This window comes from Ursus americanus, chromosome 22 (genome assembly GCF_024610735.1).
Source record: "Ursus americanus isolate L20-20 chromosome 22, mUrsAme1.1.p, whole genome shotgun sequence".
NCBI classification, from domain to species: Eukaryota; Metazoa; Chordata; class Mammalia; order Carnivora; family Ursidae; genus Ursus; species Ursus americanus.
The window spans coordinates 41439872-41466009 of NC_142148.1; the positions used below are offsets into that span (position 1 = coordinate 41439872).

At 41.0% G+C, this 26138-nt stretch overlaps 2 protein-coding genes and 1 non-coding gene across 3 annotated transcripts in view; 1 reads left to right on the top strand and 2 right to left on the bottom strand.

Moving 5' to 3' along the window:
• The window catches only part of SNX5 (sorting nexin 5), a 28263-nt gene extending 19651 nt beyond the window's left edge, over window positions 1–8612 (bottom strand). The window contains exons 1-2 of the mRNA XM_045809461.2: window positions 8472–8612; window positions 8150–8232 (exon numbers count right to left, since the gene is read on the bottom strand). Of these exons, the coding sequence (XP_045665417.1) occupies window positions 8150–8200 (51 nt within the window). The 5' untranslated portion in view covers window positions 8201–8232; window positions 8472–8612. The remainder of the gene's footprint in view (window positions 1–8149; window positions 8233–8471) is intronic.
• On the bottom strand, window positions 2139–2375 carry LOC123800968 (small nucleolar RNA SNORD17). Its single transcript, XR_006782077.1, has one exon. It is a non-coding gene; the product is annotated as a small nucleolar RNA SNORD17 (small nucleolar RNA).
• Window positions 8613–8739: 127 nt separating the features above from the next.
• MGME1 (mitochondrial genome maintenance exonuclease 1) lies at window positions 8740–24142 on the top strand. The gene is made up of 5 exons (XM_045809486.2): window positions 8740–8896; window positions 9542–10121; window positions 14007–14223; window positions 22474–22606; window positions 22978–24142. The coding sequence occupies exons 2-5, from the start codon at window positions 9608–9610 to the stop codon at window positions 23149–23151; spliced, it is 1038 nt and encodes a 345-aa protein (XP_045665442.1). The 5' UTR covers window positions 8740–8896; window positions 9542–9607; the 3' UTR covers window positions 23152–24142.
• Window positions 24143–26138: the final 1996 nt, after the last annotated feature.

Sequence of the window (26138 nt, forward strand, 5' to 3'; positions counted from 1 at the left end):
ATTAATTCTTAGTTAGGATTACAATAATTTTATGAGAAGAAAAAAAAGGGGGGGTGGTAAACAAGCATTGTTCCATTTAGAATGCGAATTTTTAACTGTTTTTAAAAAAACCTGAATGCTGGGGTGCCAGAGTGGCTCAGTCAGTTAGGCCTCTGCGGCTTGAGTTGGCTAGGGTCATGGTCCCAATTCTGGAGTCAGGCTCCCAGGGAGCCTGCTTTGCCCTCTCTCTGCCCCTTCCCCCTGCTCGTGCTCTCTCCCTCTCTCTCAAATAAATAAAATCTTAAAAAAAAAATCTGAATGCTTGGTAAGAGAACCTGAAACGGAGAAAAACTGACACAGAATCCCTGTGCATTTCCTCACCGATTTATTACCTTTACAGCTGGGGCTCCTGATACTGCTACAGGACAATTTGCAGACTCTGAGCCGCTAAGGACCGCTTTTTGGTCCAAATCTTACTTAGGACTCACCCTGGTACAAGACAACACCATCTGCAAAGCTCCCTCTTCAAATGGCTTAATGGGTTACAGATGGGAAAGGGCAGCTACCTGTGACTGGAAGCATCTGCCTTCAGCTCAGGGCGTGATCCCAGGGTCCTGGGATCAAGCCCCGCATCGGGCTCACTGCTCTGCTGGGAGCCTCCTTCTTCCTCTCCCACCTCCCCTGCTTGTGTTCCCTCTCTCGCTGGCTGTCTCTCTCTCTGTCAAATAAATAAATAAAATCTTTAAAAAAATAAAAAAATAAATGATGGGTATCAAGGAGGGCACTTTTGATGAGCAGTGGGTGTTATACTAAGTGAATGAATCACTAGATTCTGCTCCTGAAACCAATGTTTCACTATATGGTAACTAACCACAAATTAAATAAAAATTTGAAAATAAAAAATTAACAAAACCAGTTTCACACACAGGAAGAAACTGGATATGCTAGCACATGCGACACCAATGAGTCTTCCCTTCAAACGGTTTCTTTTTTTTAAGATTTTTATTTTTATTTATTTATTTGACAGAGAAAGAGAGAGACAGCCAGTGAGAGAGGGAACACAAGCAGGGGGAGTGGGAGAGGAAGAAGCAGGCTCTCAGCAGAGGAGCCTGATGTGGGGCTCGATCCCAGAATGCCGGGATCACGCCCTGAGCCGAAGGCAGACGCTTAACAACTGAGCCACCCAGGCGCCCCTTCAAACTGTTTCTATCTCCTAAGGATTTTGCTTTGTTATCCTTCCTACTGCCTAGGAACTAAGACCCCTTTCAGGGATGGGGGCAATAAGACACGTCATCCATGAATGGTCTGTTAACAGCATGTAGCCAAAACAGAGGCAAAAACAAAGGCAAGAAGCCTGCCTTGTAAACCAGATTTTCATTTTGATCACAAGAACCAAGAAATGGTATTTCAGCTAGAAAGGTATGCACACCTTGCCTAGTCCAATACTCATTAGTGAGGAAATATATCAAAAAATGCTCAGCTGCAGACTTACTCTAGATTTGTATTAGTTCTGAAACAAGACTCACATGATCATACTTACGAAATACACTTTGCTACTGTTTCAATTCATAAGAAGTGCTCTATTAGAAATTCTAATAACAGGGGCGCCTGGGTGGCACAGTGGTTAAGCATCTGCCTTCGGCTCAGGGCGTGATCCCGGCGTTCTGGGATCGAGCCCCACATCAGGCTCCTCCGCTATGAGCCTGCTTCTTCCTCTCCCACTCCCCCTGCTTGTGTTCCCTCTCTCGCTGGCTGTCTCTATCTCTGTCAAATAAATAAATAAAATCTTTAAAAAAAAAAAAAAAAGAAATTCTACTAACATATCCTCCAAACTCCTCTTTATGGTTCAAGTATTACTACTCCAAGTGTTTGTTATAGTTTTCCTCCATCCTGAAAGGTGACCACAATCTATTTATTTTCTGCATTCAATTCGAACTTTTCATCATAGCACTGGTGCATGAAAAACAATTCAATCAACTATAAGCAATGTCTGGGCTCTGCTTTTACAGATATTTGCCTTCATCTCCTGCCTCCCTCCCCCCATACCAACTGGACCTCCCCTTCCTATAATTCAGGCCTGCCAATATCATCTCAGTCCTCAAAGATAATAGGACCAAAGACTTCATATGCTTTTACAACTAGATGAAAGCCTGCAGCAAGTGATCAGATTTCCACCACTCATCTTGGTGAGATGGGACCCAAAGGGACCCATCCCTGCTGACACCAACCATTCTAACCGGTAGTCCACCAACACACAAGCTGCCCACGGTAGAACACCGCAGACTGCAGGGCATTTGGAGGCTACATAGCCCCAAGTTCCTAGAACAGGAACTGAGGCTTGGAAGAAGGTCAGTGCAGCGCACTCAGCGAATGGATAAACTGAATCATCACTTCACAAAGCTGCAAGCCTATGAACTAGTGAAATTCCAACAAGGAACCAGAAGAGATTAAGCTGAATTACTGGCTTAAATACATTAATTTCAAGAAATCCATCTATGTGCCAGATCCCTGATTTTCAAATGAGTTCACAAAACAAACGGGTTGAACTATATGATCTGTAATGATCTTGTACCACAGAAGTTCTACTAGGGAGCAATAAACCAACACTTCAGAGGAAGTAGCTCCAACGAATCCAGTCAAGGCCCCAAGTCCTTCACCTCCCCACCAGGGCTGCTTGCTCCCAGCAGTTTCCTGGTCTATCAAGTCCAGGGCCCTCTGAAACAAACCTGACATTTTACACACTAGTCACGTTGATGAGGATGTTTAGAAACATTAACCACCATGCTTGCTTAAGCAGCACATATACTAGAAACATTCACCACCTGATCCTCATGAACTTACTTTATGATCAACCCAAGATGAAATAGACAGGTTTGAGAATAAAAACAATTTACCTTTACTACCAATGAAGTGGTTCAGCAACATGGACAGAGAAGTGTCTGAGGTTAAGCTTGCATCATCTAAATTTGAGACACAAAGGATAACATACAAAGAGAAGGAAGCCTGCTTTGTGGTGGTATTTCTTCTGCTTTGAGTCAGAGGTACGGCACATTACCCAGATCATTCAGATGCAAAGACTGCAATACTAGCTTTTTAAAACTGTATCATTTACCAGCTCCCCCTATCCATTGGCACAATGTTCAAGCTTTGTAGTGCTCTCTGTGAAAGGTCAAGCGAAAGCCTTGGAAGTTGGTGACATCGCCTTTGTGCTCTTCATGATTTGCACGGACGGTCTGCCCCACTGCAACAAGTGAACTGTAAACTCTTCAGGCAGAAAATGCACACCGCAAGTTAACATAAGCAACTATCTTGAGGGGCACCTGGGTGGCTCAGTCAGTTAAGCGTCTGCCTTCACCTTGGGTCATGATTCTGCGATCCAGCCCTGCGTAGAGCCCCCTGCTCGGTGGAGTTTGCTTCTCCCCCTCCCTGCCGCTCTGCCTACTTGTGCTCTCTGTCAAATAAGTAAAATCTTAAAAAAAAAAAAAAAAAAAAAAAAGGCAACTATCTTGTGAAAATTACCCTTTCTCTCCAGACCACAGTAGTACCTTAAAAAACTACACCAAATTTGTGAAAGGAAAAAGCAGGAAGGAATCAAGCCAAGGACCCAATTTCTAAAGTGAAGGAAGTTCACTCATTTCTGTGCTCCTCCAGCTACAACTTACACACACCCTCTGTGTATTTATGGTTTGCATTTGGGGTGTGAAACAGCTGATGATTTCCACATTCCTCTTTTAGGGAGAAGATCTCTTTTTAAGAGTTAACTCATTGGCCAATTATAAATAGGTGTTAAGAGGTAAAGAAATAGCTTTTTGGAAGGCTAGATCATGCAGAGAAACTTCAACTTATACTTGTGATAAGTTTGCCACATTTGTGTGAGACAAGATGTCCTGCAGCTGTCTTCCTGCCGTTTCAAAAAGTAAAGGCAGAATTTTACAAAGCTCTGAAATACTTTCCTCAAAAGAACTGGGTTCATTAGAAGTTAGGCTGTTTCCTTAAATACTACCTACCTTCACGGCATGAGACTTTCACCACTGGCTATTTGAAGCATTCGGAGTACTAACCTACAGAACTACTCTTGCCTAATTTCCTCAAACATTCAGGCCCTGACAAACAAAGCAAGATGTTCAAAAAGCAGGACTTTACACCAGTTCTACCCACAGCATACTTCTCGGCCCACAATGCTCTGCGAGTGCTGGGTCAGAGCCTCAGCAGCCTCAGGTTTCCAAAGTGGCAATGAACTCCACACCACGGTAAACACAGCTGCCCCTGCAACCTTCAACTGATGAAGAAAACCACCCTTAACCATCTTTGGATATGGTTCCTCAATACAAGTGAGAAAGCTAACTTCCAAAGATGGTCAACAATGCTTATTATTTCCCTAGAATTTATCAATCCTAAATCTGACAAAATTTAAAATGGGCTTACTAAATATTAGCCTCTGTAACACAACCTGACCCACACATATCACACATTTTAGGGAGAAAAGTGATTCTCAAGGGACCTTTGACAATGCATGATTTTATTCTCACTACTACTGGAGGAAAGGGAGCCATCACCTAAAAGGGGCCAGGAATACTGCTGAACACCCTACAATGCACAGGACAGTTCACCACAACAAAAAATTATCAAGCCCAAAATGTCCACAGTATTTAGGTTGAGAAATCCTGCTTTAAACTAAAGCTCTATATTAGATGTTCAAGTCTCACCAAATGAGAATTTCAAAATGTAAAAAATTCTCCCTTGGCCATTTCTTCTCACAGCCAAAAAAATGTGAACAGATTATGACCTGCTAAAGTAGTATTCACAAATAAGGATCTGAAGACACGGTGTACAAGTTACTGATCCAGAACTAAGGTTTGGGCAGTTCTGATTAAGTCATACTTCTGGCGTGTAGAAAATTAAGAGCAAAATGAAGTCAACCATTTTAATAGAAACTTAAGTCTACAAAAATCAGTAATTTGGACTTGCCACAGTATTGTTAAAAAGTTCAAGATTGTTCCTGTAACATGAATTGTAGGTCACTCTTCATCCAAGCTGAAAGAGAATAGTGTCCCTACAACTTCCACACCAGTTTAAAAAGACATGGGGTGGGATTCCACACCAGGCTCAGTGGGGAGCCTGCTTCTCCCTCTCCCTGCCACTTCCCCTGCTTGTGCTGTCAAATAAATAAAATCTTTAAAAAACAAACCAAAAAAAAAAAAAAAAAAAAACACAGGGTGCCTGGGTAGCAATCTATTAGCATCTGACTCTTAGTTTCAGCTCAGGTCATGATCTCAGGGTCCTGGGATTGCACCCCATACTCAGGCTCCACGCTTAGCATGGAAACTGCTTAAGATTCTATCTCTCCCTCCCCCTGCTGTCTCTGAGATAAATGAAATCTTTAAACAAATAAAATAAAAACAACTAGCTGCAAACCAGAGCTGCATCATAAACATTAATGACTGACTGAGGAGTCACCATTCAAATTCCACATAACCAACTAGTGAAGGGCCAAGCTGTAATAGCAATAGACAGGGAGGAGTATTCACAGCTTTCTCATGCTTAACTTCACTCTAGTAGCAATTTATCATTAAAAACAAAAACCTCTAAGAAGCAATCAGGACCCACATTCAATTTACCATAGGTTTGCTAAACTAATAGAAATGAGACTCATCAACTTAGAAAGATACACATTGAATCTTTAAGCAGAAACTCAAACATGCTGCCCATCTATTTTAATGACTTTCTGGCAAAGGGAAGGCTCAGGAAGCCTAGAAAAGTACAAAATGACCGAAGGCCAGGGTAACTATTTTTGCAGGAAAAAGGTTCTGCATAATCTCCAATTATTTTCCCCTACTCACAAAAAACTCCAAGACACCAGAGAACTCTGGAGGAATGGGGAATCTCAGTACTCGTTTATTATGCCGATAAGGCCTAAAATGATGTTAATATTTTAACTCTTTCAGAAGCTAGACTTGGTAAAACCTTACTTTTCTAAAGATCAAAATACAATCTTCCCTATCTGTAGAGGATGAGTTAAAAAACAAAATTAATCATGTTATCTCTTTTCCTCAACTGCTTTCTGGGAAAGGAGACAAATCCCAACACCCTCAACTAACGGATGTAACTAAACGGAAATATTAGGCTACCAGATACAAACCAATACTCCTTTTAGTTTTGCTGAACAAGCTGAAAAAGTAGTTACTGCAATAGCATTCAAAATCCTCATGAGTCAATTATGTTCCCTACTTTACTAGTGGATCTAAATGCCATGAACCCCTATTCTCGTGTAAATCTCTAAGTGGGAAGTTCACACTTAAGGTATTTTCTGTAAAAATGTAAAATACTTCAGCTGACTAACAAAGCTGTATTATGGCAAGAAAATAGTTTGCCCAAAATTTGACTTCCTGTTATTTCACATTTGTCCCAAACTCCCTTTTGCTGAACAGTGAAAACCACCTAGACTCAATCCACAGCGCTAGCATCACAGACATAAAGCAAAATGAGGGCGCCTGGGTGGCTCAGTCTTAAGGTTAAGCATCTGCTTCCAGCTCAGGTCATGATCCCAGCGTCCTGGTGAGTCCACATCGGGCTCCGTACTCAGCGGGAGTCTGTTCACCTTCTCCCTCAGCCCCTCCACCCTGCTTGTGGCTCTCTCAAATAAATAAAATCTTAAAAAAAAAAAAAAAAAAAAAGAAAAGAAAAGAAAAAAAGGCAAAACGAAGCCATGAGTTAGAGTGGTATTTCATTAAGCTTTTTTAATATCCTGATTTCTGTAACTTAAAAATAACGCTGTATAATCCTGTAACCACTAAAACAGGCAGGAAATAGCCTTTACAGTCCTCCAATTCTGCCGGAGCATCAGAGTGGTGGGAAAATTACTTTAAAAGGCAGCTACAATATAGTGCAGTAAATAGGAAGGTCAGTTGAAGGAGTTAAGTCCTTTTAAATAGCTGTATAAAAAAGATTCTGGATCAAGAGGTGAGGTACCACACTGGGGGGGAAAAATCAAATTGCTGTCAAAATTCCTATTCAGCATCTAAACGTCTACAGAAAAAACTATGCCTACAGTATTCTAGAAAGAATCATGATCTCAAGCTCCCACTTTCGGTTTAGTAAAAAAAAAAAAAACAGTTTACTTCAATATTCAAAAAAAGTAAATACCCCAGTCAAGACCGTACCCTCACACACAAAGCTGCATTTCAATAACTAACGCAGCAATGATACCCAGCTAGCTGTGTGTTAACTTCGGTACTTCCTAGATGAAAAATAGTCTCTCCACACGTGCTGTGTGTGGTTCAAAGGTTGCCTTTGACTTCTAAGTTAGTTGGAACTCTGTAAGATGCCTTCCAGGTTACTTACACTTGAGAGCGCTTTGTAGTCTTAGGACTTTTTTTCTCATTTTCTGTCAGAAAAACTTCCATGGTGATGATTCTGCACATAACGCTGTGGCTCGTACCCGCCTCTATTAATTGCGAAACTAACAAGCGTAAATGACCAATGAAAGATAACCTGAACTCATTGCATTAGTTATCTTTTAGACCTCAAGATTTAAGGGGCATGGAGATAGCCTACATAAACACACACGTTTTTAGAAAGAAAAACTAAGTTTAACAAGTATTTGAGTACCTACTAAAAATGACGAAAATTCCCGCAGTGACGCATTTGGCGTTTATAAAGTTCTAAAGAACATGCTTCAAATTTGACTTGATGGAATTTCCCCAGTAGATGGGCCAAAAAGCTTTCCCAAGGTGGGGGGGGGGGGTTGGTTCGAAGGCAACAAGACCAAAATATGCCATTTACTGCATGTCAAGTGGATTTCACGTTCATCGTCAAATCCTTACAAAGCCAGAGAAGTTCTCACAACTTTTTACGTTAGAGTACTTTCTCGAGTCTCTAGAGCGGAGCTCCAGACTCGCCGCGCACCCTTGGTACCGGACACCCGGGCGCGTGCAGCCAGGACCGGTTCCGCGACGCTGGCTCTCACCCAGGGTCCGCAGCCCTCAAAAAGGAGGGAGCAAAAAGCGCGGGGTCCGGCAGGTGCCTCCGCGCGGCGGAGGGTGGGGGGGGTGTCTTTCACGGAAAAACAGGGCTGCAGGATCAGCCCGCGAGGGATAGGGGAAGGAATGTGGGGCTCCGGGAGGTCGGCAGGGCCTCCCGTCCTGGAACATGAGGGCGAGGAGGGCCTCACCTTACTGCGGTCCTCCTCCTGCTGCTGCAGCAACCCGGGAACCGCGGCCATGGCGACGCGGGCCTCGAGCAGGGGCCGCCTGGCTGTGCGAGGAAAGAAGAGGCTGGGCCGCCGCCGCCTCCGGGGCGCCTCTCAGGGGCGGCCGCGGCCCCGCCTCCGCCAGCCTCCCTGCCCGACGGCGGCGGGAGGCCTCCGGACTCCGCCACCATCCCAGCAGCCCCGAGAAAGGCCAGCGGCGCGCCACGTGCTCCCCCAGAGCGGCCTCCCCCGTCCCCGCTGCCGTCCATCTTGGAGCCGGGCAAAAAAGCTACGAGTGGCCTACCCTCGCTCCGGGCCACGCGGAAATCGCCGACCGCAGGGCCGCGAAAAGGACTCGGAGCAACGGGTACTCGCACAGCAAGCCTCGTCTTAAGAAAGCCCGCACTCTAGTGCAAGGCAATTTATTACTCAGCCAGAGTCCAAGATGGCGACGGGCTGTGACGTACACAAGATATCGTGAGAGCGTAAGGGCGCGATTTGGAGGAGCCCGCGCTAACGCCCGAGGGGAGGGACTCCCCAAGGATCGCGGGAGTGTCTACAGCGGTGAAGGAGAGCCTAGCAGCGGGGCGCAAGCGCCGCAGTGCATGCCGGGACCGCCGCCCTTTAGGCGGGGCTTAACTCTAGATCAGAGCGCGGGACCGAGGAAAGTACGGGTCCCGAGAGGTTGTCGGTGCTCTGGAAGTTAAGTGAAGTCTGGTGGCTTCTGAGGTACTGACCCGGGCCGTAAGCTGGGCTTCTGCTTAAGCCGTCTTATCCTTAATCCCGACTCCCACACCAGGGGCCCCAGCCGTCCTGTCCCCACCGTGGTTCCACACGTAGGGCGGAGTGGGAGGCCCCCTTCTGGAGATCACGGTGGCGGGCCCCGCTAAACACCGCGTACCTGCTCTTTCTTGGTGGGACCCTTCAGAAGCTCAATTTCCATGTCTGTAAACGGTGTCGCAGAAGCAACCACCTTAAAGGGTGTGAGAGTTAGTGAGAAGTCTGCTCCTGGAATACTTAGCAGGGAGCCTGGTATCTAAGGATCAGTGGTTCACCGTGACCGTCGTAGCCGCTCGCTATAGGACGGAGTGTAGCGTTCTGTTTTTCTCTGTCTCACACATGTTCCCTTCCTAGGCGTCCCCGTTCTTCAGATTAAATATTGGGGACGTCTTGCCCCAAGCTGTACCATTTCACATTTAACAAGTGCTGGTCGTTCTGGCAATTAAAGAGAGTCTTTGGAAATAGCTTTGTCCAAACATGTCGAAAAAGCTTAATGGAATGCAGGTTAATGTGCCTTGTACTGATGCAGCTTCCATTTCAGACGTTCAGATACTTCGTACATTTGGTATCTAACTCCACTTTTCTCTTTAATAGGAGTGCAAAAATAAAAGGCCCTCAACATTGCAAGTAGACTAGAGGGAAGTGAGAAAGCATCTAAAGATGAAGGCGTTTCAGACCATCTGCAGGCTGCTCAGAAGTTCAAAGGGGTTTTCTCTAAAACCAACCGCCCGTGTGGATTTCTCCACTTCCTCTTATTCATGTAGCAGGAAGAAAAAAGTGAACCCTTATAAAGAAGTGGACCAAGAAAAGTACTCTGATTTAGTACAGTCTGTCTTGTCATCCAGAGCCCTTGCTCAGACTCCAGAATCGTTGTTTGAGGAAGATAATTTACTCTATGGACCTGTGAGTAAGTGTAAGCCCTCAAAGAAAGAGGAGGAAGCAAGAGTTCCACGAAACTGGTGTCCTCTCTTCAATCCAGACAGAAGCATAAAACCAAATGCAACAAGTACTCCTACAATTCCTTTGAAAATCCCTTTGCAAAGAAATACAATACCAAGTGTGACCAAGATCCTTCAGCAGACCATGACATCAGAACAGACTTTCTACTTGGAGAGGTGGAGACAGCGGATGATTCTGGAACTGGGAGAGGATGGCTTTGCAGAATATTCTTCAAGTAATTTTTTCAATCCTGGTTCTGTATGGTTACTGTGTTTTCTAGAATATAGAGCACCTGTGTGAAAAGACTTAGGGTGTTTTTTGACCTGAACTAGTGAGGCGCTGTTTTTGAATGATAATTAGCATTAAGTAGCACTTTATGTGTATTAACTCAATCATCATAACAACCTTATGAAGCGTATATACTATTATTCTCATTTCTCAGATAAAACTGGAGCACAGAGAGCAAGTAGTTTGACTGAATGATGCAGAAAATTCTTTTATAAGCTACAGACTTAAGTATTGAAGTTGCCTGTTTTCTTCTTCGAGTAAGGGAAAGACTCAATCACCTGATAATGGAATTCTACTTGTTTGCTAGGTATTCTATTCAGAATGTAGTAAATACCCCTTGCTCTACTTATCCTCATTGACATGTAAATTTAAAGACTAGGAATAAGCCGGAACACATGATTTGTATTTAGATTTTGGTAAATTGAGATAATCTGATGCTCTTGATCATTGAGAAGAAATAAACTTTAGTTTTCAACTCCTAATTTACTAAATTCTTAGGTGAGGAGAATAGCTTCCTTCAAACAGGCTGCATTCAGTAGCAAGGTTAGAGACCATTGGCACAGGTGAATTATCTGGTCCTCATCAGGATTATGTAATTGTCTTTTATTAAAGCTAGGTTTTATGTTGATCATTCCTTAGCCCATGCTTCCAAGAGAGCAGTAAGTATACCCCAGTGGTTGGTACAGAGCACTTTTAATTTTAAGAGTAATGCACCTATTTTGTGGCATCTTAGAAAAAATGGTGTGTGGTTAACACATAAAACATGTAGTCACGTATATTAAGTATATAGACAGCACCTGGATGTGGCAAAAAATGGTCAAGGTCCTCTAGAACATTCCTCAGCTGTGTGAGGGGGAGGAATATATGCAGGAGCTAACTGCCTTTAGGTAATAAGTAACAACCACTAAACTATTCTTTGCTTTCTAAACAAGCAACATAAAATTAAATCTTTTAATGGCATCTCCTGTTTTTTATTTGTACCACTAGGACTTAAAATTGACATTGTTTCCTCATAGGAAGTTGTTTTTGATTTTCCTTAAACCTGGAATATCATAGTTTGTGGGAATCCTGAAATCACTGATAGAAAAGTAAAGGCAGAAACCTGCTAGGAGTTTGGGAACCTAGGACTTGTAGCCCTTGGCACAAAGTAAAAAAGTACTCTGGAGGCCCGCTTGATAAAGGAAAGGAATTTCTGTTGGGAATGTGAAGGTGCTCCACTATCCCAAGCAGAGATAAAACTGGTTGTTTTCCATATAATCAACTTTGTTATCTAGATTATTACTCTGATGTGTTTCTCAGTTAACTCAGGATAAATTCTAAGAAACAGGCAGAATCACTTTTTTTCCGTAAGGGGCAATCACATGAGGATTAGTGTCATGCTTCCCCCTACCAATAAAAAAGAAAGGAAGAAGAAAAAGAAAAAGCATGTCATAACCCACTAAATTGATTAGTGGTTCAGGAGAGGTAGTTTTTAAAATACTGTACTGATAAATTCCTTTCTACCTGCTCTTTCCAAAGAGCATGGAGATGTGCCCAGAGCTGGCATTCTCAACATTTGGTCAATTTCTCAACCAAAAGTTTACCTTTTGAAGATTGCCAAGGATAAGAAAGTCTGACTTGGATTTATATGTAAGTGTTTATCATAGTGGAAAGGGATGGGGTTTATCTTTTCAGTTTATTGCTGCTGTGACTTTTTAATCTTAAAATATTACCCATCCTGCCAGTTTGTCAGAATCTTGGAGACTGATGGATTTTTTTTTTTAATGCACTTTATATACTGGGATTTGAAAACATTTCACTTTCATCCCTTTAATTTATTGAATGAATATTCTAACTTGGTGCTATCTGCAATAAATTTTGTGCCTTTTAAAATTTATTTAGACAGGGGTGCCTGGGTGGTTCAGTCAGTTAAGCGTCTGCCTTCGGCTCAGGTCATGATCCCAGGGTCCTGGAATCAAGTCCCATATCGGGCTCCCACCTCAGTGGGGAGTCTGCTTCTCCCTCTGCCCCTTCCCCCTGCTCGTCCTTGCTCTCAAATAAATAAAATCTTTAAAAAATAATAATAAAACGGGGCGCCTGGGTAGCGCAGTAGTTAAAGCGTCTGCCTTCGGCTCAGGGCGTGATCCCGGCGTTCCGGGATCGAGTCCCACATCGGGCTCCTCCGCTGTGAGCCTGCTTCTTCCTCTCCCACTCCCCCTGCTGTGTTCCCTCTCTTGCTGTCTGTCTGTCACATAAATAAATAAAATCTTTAAAAAAATAATAATAATAATAAAACGTAAAATTTACTTAGACAAGTTCAGTCATATTTAATGTTCTGAGCCTTACAATCTAAGGGATCCTATAATCCAGATTCCCATGTTTGTTGCCTCTTACATGTGAAGAGCCCAGCCAGGGATTAAGTCCGCAGTGGAGAAGGAATTACTTGCTTGGCAATTGATAAAGCAGTTTGTTTTCTTCCTTTTTTGACCATGTTTTGTGTTCTGCTTTAAGATTGTCTATAGGTGAATGCTGTAGTTTTACCTAGATTTTAATTTCATCTGTCTTAAATTTCTTGTAGGCCTTTCATATGCTAATAAGTCCAATTGAGCCAAGTAAATTTGGAGTGTAATAGCTCAGTTCTTAGTTGCATTTCATTGAACTCTCCAAGTAATTTCCCAGAAGTGATTCCATTTTTTGACGATGGTAGAACTGACCTTTCAAAATCTTGGTAAAATAGTATTTGATAAATGTAGCATATGGTTTGAAATTATCTTATTAGATCAGATTTTCCTCATTTTCAATGGGTCAGTCTCCACGCATGTATATTTTCTACTCTGCTTCTGTGTGTTTCTAAATAATGGTCCCTAATTTTGCCTTCCTCACTCTGTTGTATGATGGACTGGAATTGAACATGGACTCTGATACCAGGCTGCTAGTGTACCTTTTCGCTTTGGGGCAAGTTAACAGCATTGTGTAGCCCTCACTCATTAAACTGGGAGTAACGAGTCTTATCTTGCTGGGTTATTGTGTTTGAAAGTTAAATAGTATTTTGAAAGCACCAAGGCCACTGCTTAGCACAATGCCTCCTCTTTGTTTCCTTCCCTCATCAAGGGTGAAGTGAGTATGTAGAATTTCTTGGATTTGTTTGTGTTTTCTTAACTTAAAATTGTGTGAGGATATACAGGTATCATTATGTTGTATACCTGAAACGAATACAATCTCATATGTCAATTATACATAAAATTTTTTTAAGCATATGAGGAAAAATTTCAGGACAGAGCAAATGTCTTAAGAGGTTTAGCCCCCCCAAAAAAGTACGGAAGAGTGTTACATATTTTCTCTCGCCCCAAAGTTCCAAAACATCCAATTTGTTTTTAATTTGTATATGCCTTGATTTTTATTCCTTGCCATTCATTAAGCCTGTTAGCAAAAGGATTCCCCCACCTATGTTCATTAATTCAGTGTTGGTTGTAAAAAGAACTGTGAACAAGCACAGTTCCTTAACTTTCTAACAATTATTTATCATAAGCAGTTAGGTTACTAAAATGGATACTTAAATTCACAGTGCAGTACACTCAGTGTGGTCCTTTTGTCCCCAGATCTTCACTTGTAGCTTTGGCTTAATTCTAGAAATTCTTTATTTTAATTCATTTTATTGTTCAAACTATTTTAGTCCCTTTCCTTTTCAAAGTGCATTCTTAGATTTCACAAGAGGCTAACGTGATCTTAGCAGTTGTCACTTAAAGGTAACTTACATAATTTCTAATTTTAATATTCAGAAGTTTTTAAGTTACTTGTTTTTTAGTACTAGCTTTGTTCTTGTTTTTTCTTTTTCCCCTGATTTTCTTTTCAGACATATTTTTACAAGGGAAACGGTTCCATAAAGCCTTGGAAAGCATACTTGCACCCCAAGGGGACTTGAAAGAGAGAGATGAGAATCTCGAATCTGGATATATCCAAAGTGTCCAGCATATCCTGAAAGATGTCAGTGGAGTGCGAGCTCTTGAAAGTGCTGTTCAACATGAGACCTTAAAGTATGTAGGTCTACTGGACTGTGTGGCTGAATATCAGTAAGTATTCGATTTTTGTTCTATCAAAGTGTGGAGATAAAGTAATGTGGGGCGGAACAGATGATGCCTGTCAAACACTATTTTTTTCCTCTGAACTCTTGCTTCAAAGTACAGCCCTGTGAAGTCAAAACCTCTGTGATACATAAAAGAATTGGGTATGGGGCAGGAGGTAAGGACAGATACAGGAGGAAGAGCCTCATAATTCTTGTAAATCTGTGTTCCAGCATAAATGTGTTTGGTGGAGAAAAGGAATCATTTTTCAATATCCAGCATGTTCCTCCTTCCCTACCCCCAAACAAGCTACTAACCACTAGATCCAATTTGATGGGGCACCTAAGTGGCTCAGTTGGTTAAGTGGTCAACTCTTGCTTTTGGCTCAGGTCCTGATCTCAGGGTCGTAAGATCGAGCACTGGGTCGGGCTGTGTGCTAAGTGTGGAGTCAGCTTAAGACTCTCTCCCTCTCCCTTTGTCCCCCCCAACCCCCCACAACACACACGTACACTCTCACTCTCTCTCTCTCTCTCTCTAAAATCTTAAAAAGAGATCCAGTTTGGTTTTTTTTTGTTTTTGTTTGGTTTTTTTTTAAAAGATTTTATTTATTTATTCGACAGAGACAGCCAGCGAGAGAGGGAACACAAGCAGGGGGAGTGGGAGAGGAAGAAGCAGGCTCACAGCGGAGGAGCCTGATGTGGGGCTCGATCCCATAACGCTGGGATCATGCCCTGAGCCGAAGGCAGATGCCCAACCGCTGTGCCACCCAGGTGCCCCAAGAGATCCAGTTTGATTCCCGCATTTTCTTTCCCATTTCCCTAAAAATAGCACCTTGATCTGCTAGCCCTGAAAATCATTTCTTTTCCTGACTTCCAGGTGGTATTTGACATGATAGAAACTCTGAGCTTACTAAAGCTTCCTGTGGTTTTTAAATTGCTGCTCTGTTACTGTTTTTCCCCCTTAACTCCAGTTTCCAAGGGGAGATATAACCTGCAGATTACCCCTATTCCAAAAAAAGGATGTGGGCGACACACCAGGATAGGTAAAAACCTGTGAGTGTAACTCTTGGAACTCTAGTCAAAATTTAAATTAAAAAAAAAGTGACAGAATATTCATTAGTCTGAAAACTGTTTAGTTTTGTGCCATAACTGCCTCGTATCTGAGAAGAGCCCGTGTCCCTAGAAATTTAATAGGCTATTTCTAGCTGCCCTTTAGATTAACCAAGGTAGCCACACAATCAGTTCTACTCAAGGCCTTCCAGAAGTTCCTGATACCAAGGGTGCCTGGGTGGCTTAGTCGGTTGGGTGGCTGCCTTTGGCTCAGGTCATGATCCCGGAGTCCCTGGATCGAATCCTGACTCAGGCTGCCTGCTTAGCGGGGAGTCTGCTTCTCCCTCTAACCCTCCCCTTTCTCTTGGTTTCTCTCTCAAATAAATAAATAAAATCTTTAAAAAAAAAAAAAAAAAAGTTCCTGACACCAAACTCTTCACAGTGCTGTCCACAGTACTGATGTTTGTTCTCTTCTCTTTAAGTGGAAAGCATCGACATTGAGAATATGCCCATTGAATATTTTTGAAAACTAATAAGGCTTATTACTTAATAATATTATTATTTTTAATAGGTAATATATGTGTTTGGTTAACCGAAGCTACTAAAAGTAAGTCCCCCATCTCCACTTTTTCTTTAAAAAAGGTTTCTAATGTGGCAAAATACATGTAACATAAAATTTACCATGAACTTCACCATTTTTAGGTATATAGCTGAGTATCATTAAATACATTCATAATGTTGCACAGCCATCAATACCATCTACCTCCAGGGCATGTCACCTTATAAAACTGAAATTCTGTGCCCATTAAACAGTAATTACTTACTCTCCCCTACTTCCAACCCCTGGCAACCATCATTCTACTTTCTGTCTCCATGAATTTACCTACTTCATGTGGGTAGAATCAAAGTATTTGTCTTTTTGTGACTGACTTTATCCTTGTGCTTTACACAATTTTTAAAGTTTTTCCTGTAAGCCGGTTTGTTTATTTTGTTGTCATTGTTGCCTGTGCCTTTGGTGTCACATCCAGTAAATCACCACCAAATCCACTGTCATTAAGCTTGGGCCCTCTGTTTTCTTCTAAGAGTTTTACGTAGTTTTAGGTCTTACCTTTAGGTCATGGATCCATTTTGAGTTAACTTCTGTATGTGGTGTTAGGTAAGAGTCCAACTTCGTTCCTTTGCATGTGGATGTCCAGTTTCCCCAATACCATTTGTTGAAAAGACTGTCCTTTCCTCATTGAGTATACGTGGCACCTTTTGTCAAAAATCATGTGGCTATGTATGTGAGGTTTTATTTCTGGGCTGTCTATTGATTTCTATTGGTTATGTGTCTATCTTTATACAAGTACCATACTATTTTAATTATTATAGCTTTGTAGTAAGCTTTGAAATTAGCAAGTGTGAGTCTTCCAGTTTTCAAGGTTGTTGTGGCTTTTCAGAGTCCCTTGAGATTCCATGTGGATTTAGGATAGGTTTTCGATTTGTACAAAAATCGTCCTTGAGATTTTTATAGATTGTATTAAATTTATAGATCATTTTGGGTAATATGAACATCTTAACAGTATTAAATCTTCCAGTCCATGAACAGGGGGCATGTTTCCATTTAGATCTTTAATTTCTTTCAGCAACGATTTGCAGTTTTTATTGTGGAAGTCTTTAGTCTCCTTGGTTAATTCCCAAGTATTTTATTCATTTTGATGTTACTATATGGAATTGTTTTTGTAATTTCCTTTCCATATTGTTCATTGTTTATGTATAGAAATGTACTTGAATTTTGTGTTGAATTTTTATCCTACTACTTTGCTGAATTTATTTATATAGTCCTACCAGCTTTTGTGTGGATTCTTTAGAGTTTTTAAGATAAAAGATCATTCATCTGTGAACAGATCATTTTACTTCTTCCTTTCTAGTTTGGATGCTTTTTTATTTCTTTGTCTTGCTTAATTGCTCCTGCTAGAACATTGAGTCTCTTGAATAGAAGGGGTGAAAGTAGACAGCCTTGCTTTGTTCCTGACCTTAGAGGAAAACCTTCCAGCCTTTCACCATTGATTATGATGTTTGCTGTGAGCTTTTCATATATGGATTTTATTATGTTGAGGTAGTTTTTTTCTATCCCTAGCTTGTTGAGTATTTTTTTTCATAAAGGGTATTTCATTTTGTCAGATGCTTTTTCTTCATCAGTTAAGATAAGTGGTTTCCTTCATTCTGTTAATAAAATATATCACATTGGTTGATTTTTGTGTGTTAAACCATCCTTGCATTCCAGGAATAAAGCCCACTTTGTGATGCTGTATAATTCTTTTAATATGTTGCTGAATTTGATTTGCTACTATTTTGTTGATGATTTTTGCATCCATGTTCATAAGGTTTATTATTCTGTAGTTTTCTTGTAGTGTCTTTGTCTGGCTTTGGTATCAGGGTAATGCTGGATTCATAGAATGAGTTAAGAAGAGTTCCCTACTTTTCAATTTCTCTGGAAAAGGTTTAGCTTTGGCATTAGTTATGTAAAATTTGGTGGGATTCACTCATAAAGTTATCAGGTCTAGAGCTTTTAGTTGCCAGAAGATTTTTGATTACTGATGAAATCTCCTTTCTAATTATAGAGCTGTTCAGATATTCTCTTTCTTCATGATTTAGTCCTGGTAGGTTTTGTGTTGCTAGGAATTTGTTTATTTCATATAGGTTATCCAACTTGTTGGCATATGATTTTTCATAGTGCTCTCATCCTTTTTATTTCTGTAGAATTAGTAGTAATGTCCCAGTTTCTTTTCTGATTTATGTAATTTGAGTCTTCTTTTTTTCTAAGTCCATCTAGCTAAAGGTTTGTCAATTTTGTTGATCTTTTCAAAAAACCAGTGTTTATTTTCATTCTTTTTTTTTTCCTGTTGGTTTTCTATTCTGAATTTCATTTGTCTTTTCTCTAATCTCTTTTATTTCCTTCTATAGGCTTTGGGTTTACTTCGTTTTTTTGGTTCCTTAAGTTGTAAGGTTAGGATATTGATTTGATTCTTCCTTGTTTTTTGGTTTTTTTTTTGTTTGTTTGTTTTTTTGTTTTTAAGTTATTTATTTATTTATTTGTTTGTTTGTTTGTTTGTTTGTTTAACAGAGAGACAGCCAGAGAGAGAGGGAACACAGGCAGGGGGAATGGGAGAGGAAGAAGCAGGCTCCCAGCGGAGGAGCCTGATGTGGAGCTTGATCCCAGGACCCTGGGATCACACCCTGAGCCAAAGGCAGACGCTTAACGACTGAGCCACCCAGGCGCCCCAAATTCTTCCTTGTTTTTTAATATAAGTATTTATTGCTGTATAGCTTCCTTAATACTAATTTCACTGTGTCCTGTAAGTTTTGGTATGCTATGTTTTCATTTTTATTCACCTGTAAGTATCTTCTGATTTCCCCTGTGATTTCTTCTTTGGTTGGTTGATTATGTTAATTTCCACAAATTTGTGATTTTTTTCCAGTTCTACTTCTTTTATTGATTTCTAACTTCAACTTGTGGTTGGAGAAGATACTTTTGTGATATCTATCTTTTTAAATATATACAGACTTAATTTATGGCCTAATTTATGTCCTGGAAAATGTCCTGTGTATGCTTGAAAAGGTGTGTATTCTGTTGTTGGTTAGAGAATACTATGTTCGTTAGATCTAGTTGGTTTATTGTGTTGTTTTAAGTCCTTTATTTCCTCACTTCCTTCTGCTGGTTCTATTATTGAAAATAGGTATTGAAGTCTCCAACTATTATTATAGACCCATATTTTTGGGGCACCTGGCTAGCTTGTTCGGAAGAGCATGTGACTCTTAATCTCAGGGTCAGAGCCCCATGTTGGGTGCAGAGATTACTTAAATAAAAGTTAAAAAAAATAACTGTAGTTCTCCCTTCAGTTTTGTCAGTTTTTGCTTCATATAGTTTGCTAGTCTGTTACTAGGTGCATAAATGTCTATAATTGTTGTATCTTTTTGATGTATTGAACCTTTTGTTAATACATAATGTCTTTCTTTATCTTGTCTTTTTTAATTTAAAGACTATTTTGTCTGCTGTTAGAGCCACCTTTGCTCTCTTTTGGTTATGATTTGCATGGAATATCTTTTTCTATCTTTTCACATTCAGCCTGTTTGTGTCTGAGTATATAGTAAGTCTCTTGTAGACAGCATATATTTGAATCATGTGTTTTATCCATTCTGCCAGTCTCTGTCTTTTGACTGGAGAGTTTAATCCATTTACATTTAAATTAGTTACTGATAAGGAGAGACTTCTGTCATTTTGTTATTTATTTTCTATAGGCATTATAGCTTTTTTGTCTCATTTCCTTTATGTTGCTGTCTTCTTTTGTGTTTTGTTTCCTTTTTTGTAGTGAAACATTTCAATTTCTCATTCCCTTTTGTGTATATTCTATATCCAATTTCCTTGTGATTACCATGGGAATTACATTTAACATCCCAGTTATAACACTCTAATTTGAATTTGTACTAACTTAACTTCAATTGATATACGAAAACTGCTCCTATCACAACTCTGTCCCTGTCCCTTTCAGTTGTTGATGTCACAGAATTGTCTTTATATATTATGTGCCCCAAAACATAAACTCATAATTTTTCTTAGGTTTACTAATCTCTTAAGTTATGTAGAAAACAAGCCACTCACCCTCCACTCACCTGTCCGTGGGCCCCTCCCTCTTTGCTGCATGCAGTCTCTGGTACCTGAGGTGCATGGCTCATTGCCAGCAGTTGGATGCTGCTGGCAGGTTAAGGTTAAGAGTTAGAAAGGGAGTCAATATATCTTCAGAAGTACCTTGGAACATGTCTGCCTTAGGGTCTTCCAGAAGTGGCAAGAATTTGGTGGATCCAATAGAATGTAGAGTATTGTGGATTTACAAATACAAGGAAATGTGACTGTGGGGCAACTGAGACGAAATGGACAACTTGGAGCATGAATGAGAACTAGCTCTGATGGGGCAGGAAATGATGGAGAGACTCAAGTCAGAAGAGCTCCTGTTTCAGCAGCAACAGCTAATATTCCAGCTGGAGTTGGAAATGCAAGAAAAAGTTGGATTAGGAGAACTGCAGAGAGTAATTAGAGAAGGAGATGAGTGGGGCGCCTGGGTGGCTCAGTTGGTTAACTGTCTGCCTTCCACTCCAGTCATGATCTCAGAGTCCTAGGATCAAGCCCCACATGGGGCTCCCTGCTCCTCAGGGGAGTCTGCCCCTCTCCCCCTCCCCCCCACGCTTGTGCTTGCACACTCTCTCTTAAAAAAAAAAAGAGATGAGAATGAGTATAGAAAATAAGAGTGAAGATGTTTCCCATCAAAAGGATACAGCAGGAGACTCAGGCAAAACACTAGTTGAAGTTAATGCTCTGATGGGGCAGCTCACTTGAGCAGAGTTGGAAGAACATAATGAACCAGTGCTTTCATTAAACATTGATCAAGATTTGTATGATCAACCAACCAAAGAGCAATAATTTTTTCTGCTTGCTTCAAGTTTTAAAAAAAGAGCTGTAGAAAACAAAAAGTGGAGTTATAAATCATTGTTACAAAAATGCTCGCTTTTATAATTGCCTACGTATTTACCTTTATTGAGGTCTTTGGGCATCTTTAAGACTAAAAAGGTCTTTGTCTAGTAGAACTGCCATCACATCTTTTTCAGGGACAGTTTCTGTTGATTTTTTTTTTTTTCCTTTGAATGGGCCATACTTTCCTGTTTCTTTGTATGCCTTGTGATTTTTGTTGTTGAAAACTAGATATTTGAAGGATGCCTGGGTGTCTCAGTCGGTTAAGTGTCTGCCTTCAGCTTGGGTCCTGGGATCGAGTCCCACTGCAAGAAACAGTGGTCCATGTCAGAAGTCTTTCTTTTAGGGTATTTTGATTTATTCCAGGTTGAGAACTATGAAGGTCCCTGGGAATACTGGGGCCTTCTCTTCATTTGCATAGGTTATAATTGTTTTGTAATATTGCAAAGTTTGAGAGACAGTAAAACTACCTCTAGACCTGCCCTGTCCAAGACATTACCCACTAGGCACATACGACCATTAAATACTTGAGTGTTGCCAATCTAAAGTGAGGTATGCTATAAATATACAAAGTAGGTTTCAGTGACTTAGTACAAAAAAGAATGTAAAGGATCCCATTAATAACTTTTTTATATTACACAATGAAATATTTTTGGTATGTTGGGTTAAATAAATTATTAAAATTTCACCTGTGTTTTCTTTTTTGATGTGGTTACTAGAAAATCTGAAATAACATACGTTGCTTGCATTTTATTTCTTTTAGTGCTACTCTAGGTTGACTTTATAAATACCTTGTATAAGTTGTAATTGTAGAGCTATGGTGACAGGTGGGTAACAGACATACAAAATCTCCCTCTAAAATGCTGGTTTTGAAATTGAAGTTCATGAAAGACAGAATGAACAGATAGTAACCAGTTATCAGTCTGCTTACCCTGTGATCCTTCTGATATCTGCACTTGGCAAGTATAAAATCCCACCGGATGAGGAGTAATGGGGAGGAATGTACTGGTTGTTTGACTTTTTTAAGTGGCAGGAATTTTTTTATTTTCCGAATATCCCTAATAGTAAGACCCTACCCTGTGTGTAAACTTTCAGGGCGGGGACCAAGTCTTCTTATTTCTATTTCTGCATATAACTGGTGCCTATTAAATGCTGATAGATCTGAACCCCAGCTTTGGTTTCTGAGCAAGAGAATCTCTGAAGCACCATGATGCTTTTGTCCTTTATGATAGGGACTTTGCTACTGGTCTCCTGTGGTTCATCCTGATAGATACTTGAAATAAGATCAACTAAGATGGTGATAGACATAGTTCCAATTCGTGTGTCAGCTGTTAAAGGAAACAAGGCCGTGGAGGTCCAGAGGACTTTTGAGACAGTTTAGAAACTGGAACTGTGGGAAAGTCCCCCAGTACTTCCAATGGGTCCACCCCTGTAGCTCTCACTGGTGTGCTTCCAGAAGCATTTCCCATCTTACCTCTGACAGGCACATTACTGACCTGAATATAGAACTCAGAGGAAAGAGAACACCATACTTCTCTAATCCTCAGAAGTAAAGCTCAGAGCAGCTGTCTTTTTGGAAAGTGGAGAACAGAAGCAGCAGTCATTGAGTGATAAGTAGTAAACCACACCTAAGAAGAGGCTTAACCTCTTAGAGTTTCTTAGTTTGAACTATTACCTATGAAGACTTCTTTGGTTTTTCTTTAGGGGCAAGCTGTGTGTGATTGATTGGAAGACATCGGAGAAACCAAAACCTTATATTCGAAATACATTTGACAGCCCGCTGCAGGTTGTGGCCTATGTTGGTGCCATAAATAATGATGCCAACTATAGCTTTCAGGTCAGGACACTGAGCCTCTACTTGCATAAAGCCATGGCTACTTCACTCCTTGTGATTTTTATTCTGTCTGTGTCCCACTGCTTGCTCTGTTTCTTGTCCTTCTACCACCTTAAAAAGCACTTCCCCCTGTCGGAGCTTTCTGTCATTGCTAATAGTGCTTTAGTGTTTACAGTCCATTCTTCAATATCTTACTTGTCATCTTTGTGTTCTTATGTATCCTGGTGCCATCTTTCATCAACCCCTCTTAGAAGCAGTTGGGAGATTTTACTGTAGATTGTTTTGTTCTGAGTTTGCCCTAGAGCAAGAAGGAAATGAACCTCAACTCTGGTCCTACTGTATAAATGCTGCAACTGCCCTGTGTTTCTTCCTAGGTTCAGTGTGGCTTAATTGTGGTGGCCTACAAGGATGGATCCCCTGCCCACCCACATCTCATGGACACTGAGCTCTGTTCCCAGTACTGGGCCAAGTGGCTTCTTCGACTAGAAGAATATACAAAGAAGGAAAAGAATCAGAATATTCAGAAACCAGATGAGGGGACAGAATGATGTCTGGGAACATTCAGTAGTTCCTTACAGTTTGGGAAGATCTGTTGCTGTTTATGGTAGAGATGCCACAGGATCTGAGAGCTACATAACCCAAGTGGAAGTATTTGTTGAAATGTATTACAACTAAAAAGATCGAAAAGCCAGAAAAGTTTAGATTTTAAGGGTTAGACTTGAGCACATAGAAGAAGCACAAGTAAGCATGGTCTATCATTTATCTGAAAAAGGGAAGCAGGATTCGCACAGCGTTGGTGGCTCATGGACTCCCCTGTAGAACTTCTGTATCCCGAGCAGAATGCCCAGTCCTTGAATTGAGATTGGAGGGCGTGAGGCTTGGCATGCAAGAAGTTCCCCAGGGTACCCCAGGAGGGAAGGGATCACATGCCCCGATGCTGTGTGTGGAGGGAGAAATCGCGTGGGCCAACTCCTCCTGCCAACGTGGTTTCCTAAAACTGGTTTTATATGTTGAGGTTTTCTATATATTTCATATGGGGGGAAAAGCTTCCATTTACCCTTTTTGAAAAAATTTATTTTTTTTATATTTAATGTGATTCCTTAGCCTCAAGTCAACTTTGCTGTCTGGAAAGATGGAACATTTTCACATGGTTGACAATCCCCCTTAGCATACCAGTAAATAACCCCCAGGAGTAGCTAGACCCCAGTCTGAGATTTGTAATGATGGATATTTTAGTAGCTCTGTTCTGGTTTGAGTCAGTGAACCATGTACATAAAGAAAAAGTATCATTTGTGAGATTCTTCAGCTGGGGGAACAGTAATTTTTTGTGTATTTGATAAGTAATAAAAAGTATTAGTTGTCACTGGGATCGGGAAACTTAAATGCCCACTATAGCTTTGGGGGAAGGCTCCCTGTTTTATGGAATGGGATAGCATTTAAGTTACAGTTGTGGTCTTAAAATAGTAGGGTGCTACAATTAGTTTTTTTCTTTAATTAGCCATTAATTATAAGAAATAAAATATAACATGAGTAAAGTAATGAGGCTGTTGGTTCTGTTTCTTTTTAGATTTGTGTGTTTATAATTTTGTAAACCTGGAAATTGTTTAGACTTTGTATTTAGAAGCAGAATTCACAGTTTTGCCACTGGCCCAGTAGCTTTGGCATGAGTTCTCCATAAGTGCGTAAAAGAAGGAGGCGTCCTCTGCCATGGTCACCTGGCAAGGAAAGTAAGCTTCAGGTAGGAGGGAGGAGGATTGCAAGGGACTTTTCAGTAATACACACCTCTGCATTCTCTTCAAACAGCAGATAGTCACGTAGCCTGGCCTTTCCAAAGTCAAAAATCAAGTGAGATTTTAAAAGTTGTAACAGCAGATTTTTCCACACTGCTTTAATAAGCCTCCCTCCAGGATTTAGGAGACTAGGCCCCGCAAGACTGCGTTTTAATACAGTTCTCTAGGGCTCATAGAAGTGCACGTTGGACCTGTTGCTTTGCACTGACTCTCCCAAGCTAATGGCATGAAGAGTTCCGTGAGACCCTCAGAGTCTGACCAGGCAGCCAAGGTTGCATGAGAACAACCAAAGTTAATCCCTGGGCAGGCTTCCTAGAAAGACACAAGAGCATACTAGTTTCTCACTACAGTCCTGATACTCCTCAGATTTCACCGACTACAGAGTCTCAATCCTCTTGAGAGGGAAATGTCAATGAAAAGTTATTTTCCCTGCTAAGGCATAGGAGAAGAAAGCCAAATCAGAGTTTCTAAATGAGAGAACTTTTCAAGATTTACCATGTATGTTACTAAATTGTAGGTACCACCCGTTCCCCTAAGTGATACAGCATATTAAACTCCAGTGAAATGAAGATTTGTAATGAGGAATTCTCTAAATGAGGATAATTAAAATTTTTTTTTAATTTTTTTTTTTTAATTTTTTTTTTTAATTTATTTTGAGGGACACATGGGTGTCTCAGTCAGTTAAACGTTTGCCTTTGGCTCAGGTTATGAGCCCAAGGTCCTGGGATCGAGTCCTGCATCGGGCTTCCTACTCAGCACAGCCTGCTTCTCCTGCCTGCCACTCCCTGCTGTGCGCGTGCGCTCTCTCTCACTCTCTGACAAAAACCTTTAAAATAAAATTTTTTAAAAATTTTATGTATTAGAACAAGGTGGGGGGGGCAGGGGGAAAGGGAGAAGCAGACACCTCACTGAGCAGGGAGCCCAGTGTGGGGCTGGGTCCCAGGACTCCAGGATCAAGACCTGAGCCCCAGGCAGACGCTTAACTGACTGAGACACCCAGATGCCCCTAAAATACTTTTTAAAGGAGGTAGACATTGCTCTTGTGAGGAGGCTTCCTCATAGTACAGGACATAGTGTTACAGTCTTGGGTTTGGAGACAATCTGTTAGGTTCAAGGCTATCCACATACGCTTTTCCTCTGCAGTTCTACACATTCTTAGTGCATTCAGCCGCTGACAAAAGCTCCATGCTAGTGGCACTAAAAACCAATTTTCAGTTTTATACAAAAGTTTTGCCTTCCCCCTTCCCATCCTCACCCGCAGAACTGGCCTCTTGCTCAGAGCCATTATCCCCTTTCAATCAGAGAGCGTTAACCTCTATAAACCTACTGTAGTTCTAGGAAAACTTGTCACCATATGACCATGGTTTCATATGTGTTGACTTTGATAAATACAGGAAGAGGGTTAATTGTAAGTCATTGTGTTTCTAGGTAACCAATTTGCCTACTGGCTTTAAATGGAGTTAGAGAAGGCTAATTTGTTTGAATCACTGTGTCTTTCCACCTGAGCAATTAAACATTAGATTATAACCTGCCTTCCCCAACCCCCCCCCCCCCACACACACAAAAGTGAAGCAAGGGAATAGACAGAACTTCACTTGAAAAACACTTCAGTTGCTTGGAACTGGTGCCCTAAAGAGAACCACTGTCTTACGTCAGTCGCTAAGAACAAGGCAGAATGCTCCCTGCCCCCTCTTCCCTCCCTTCCTTCCAACCTCAGAGGCCTACGGGTTTGTGCTGCTGCAGGA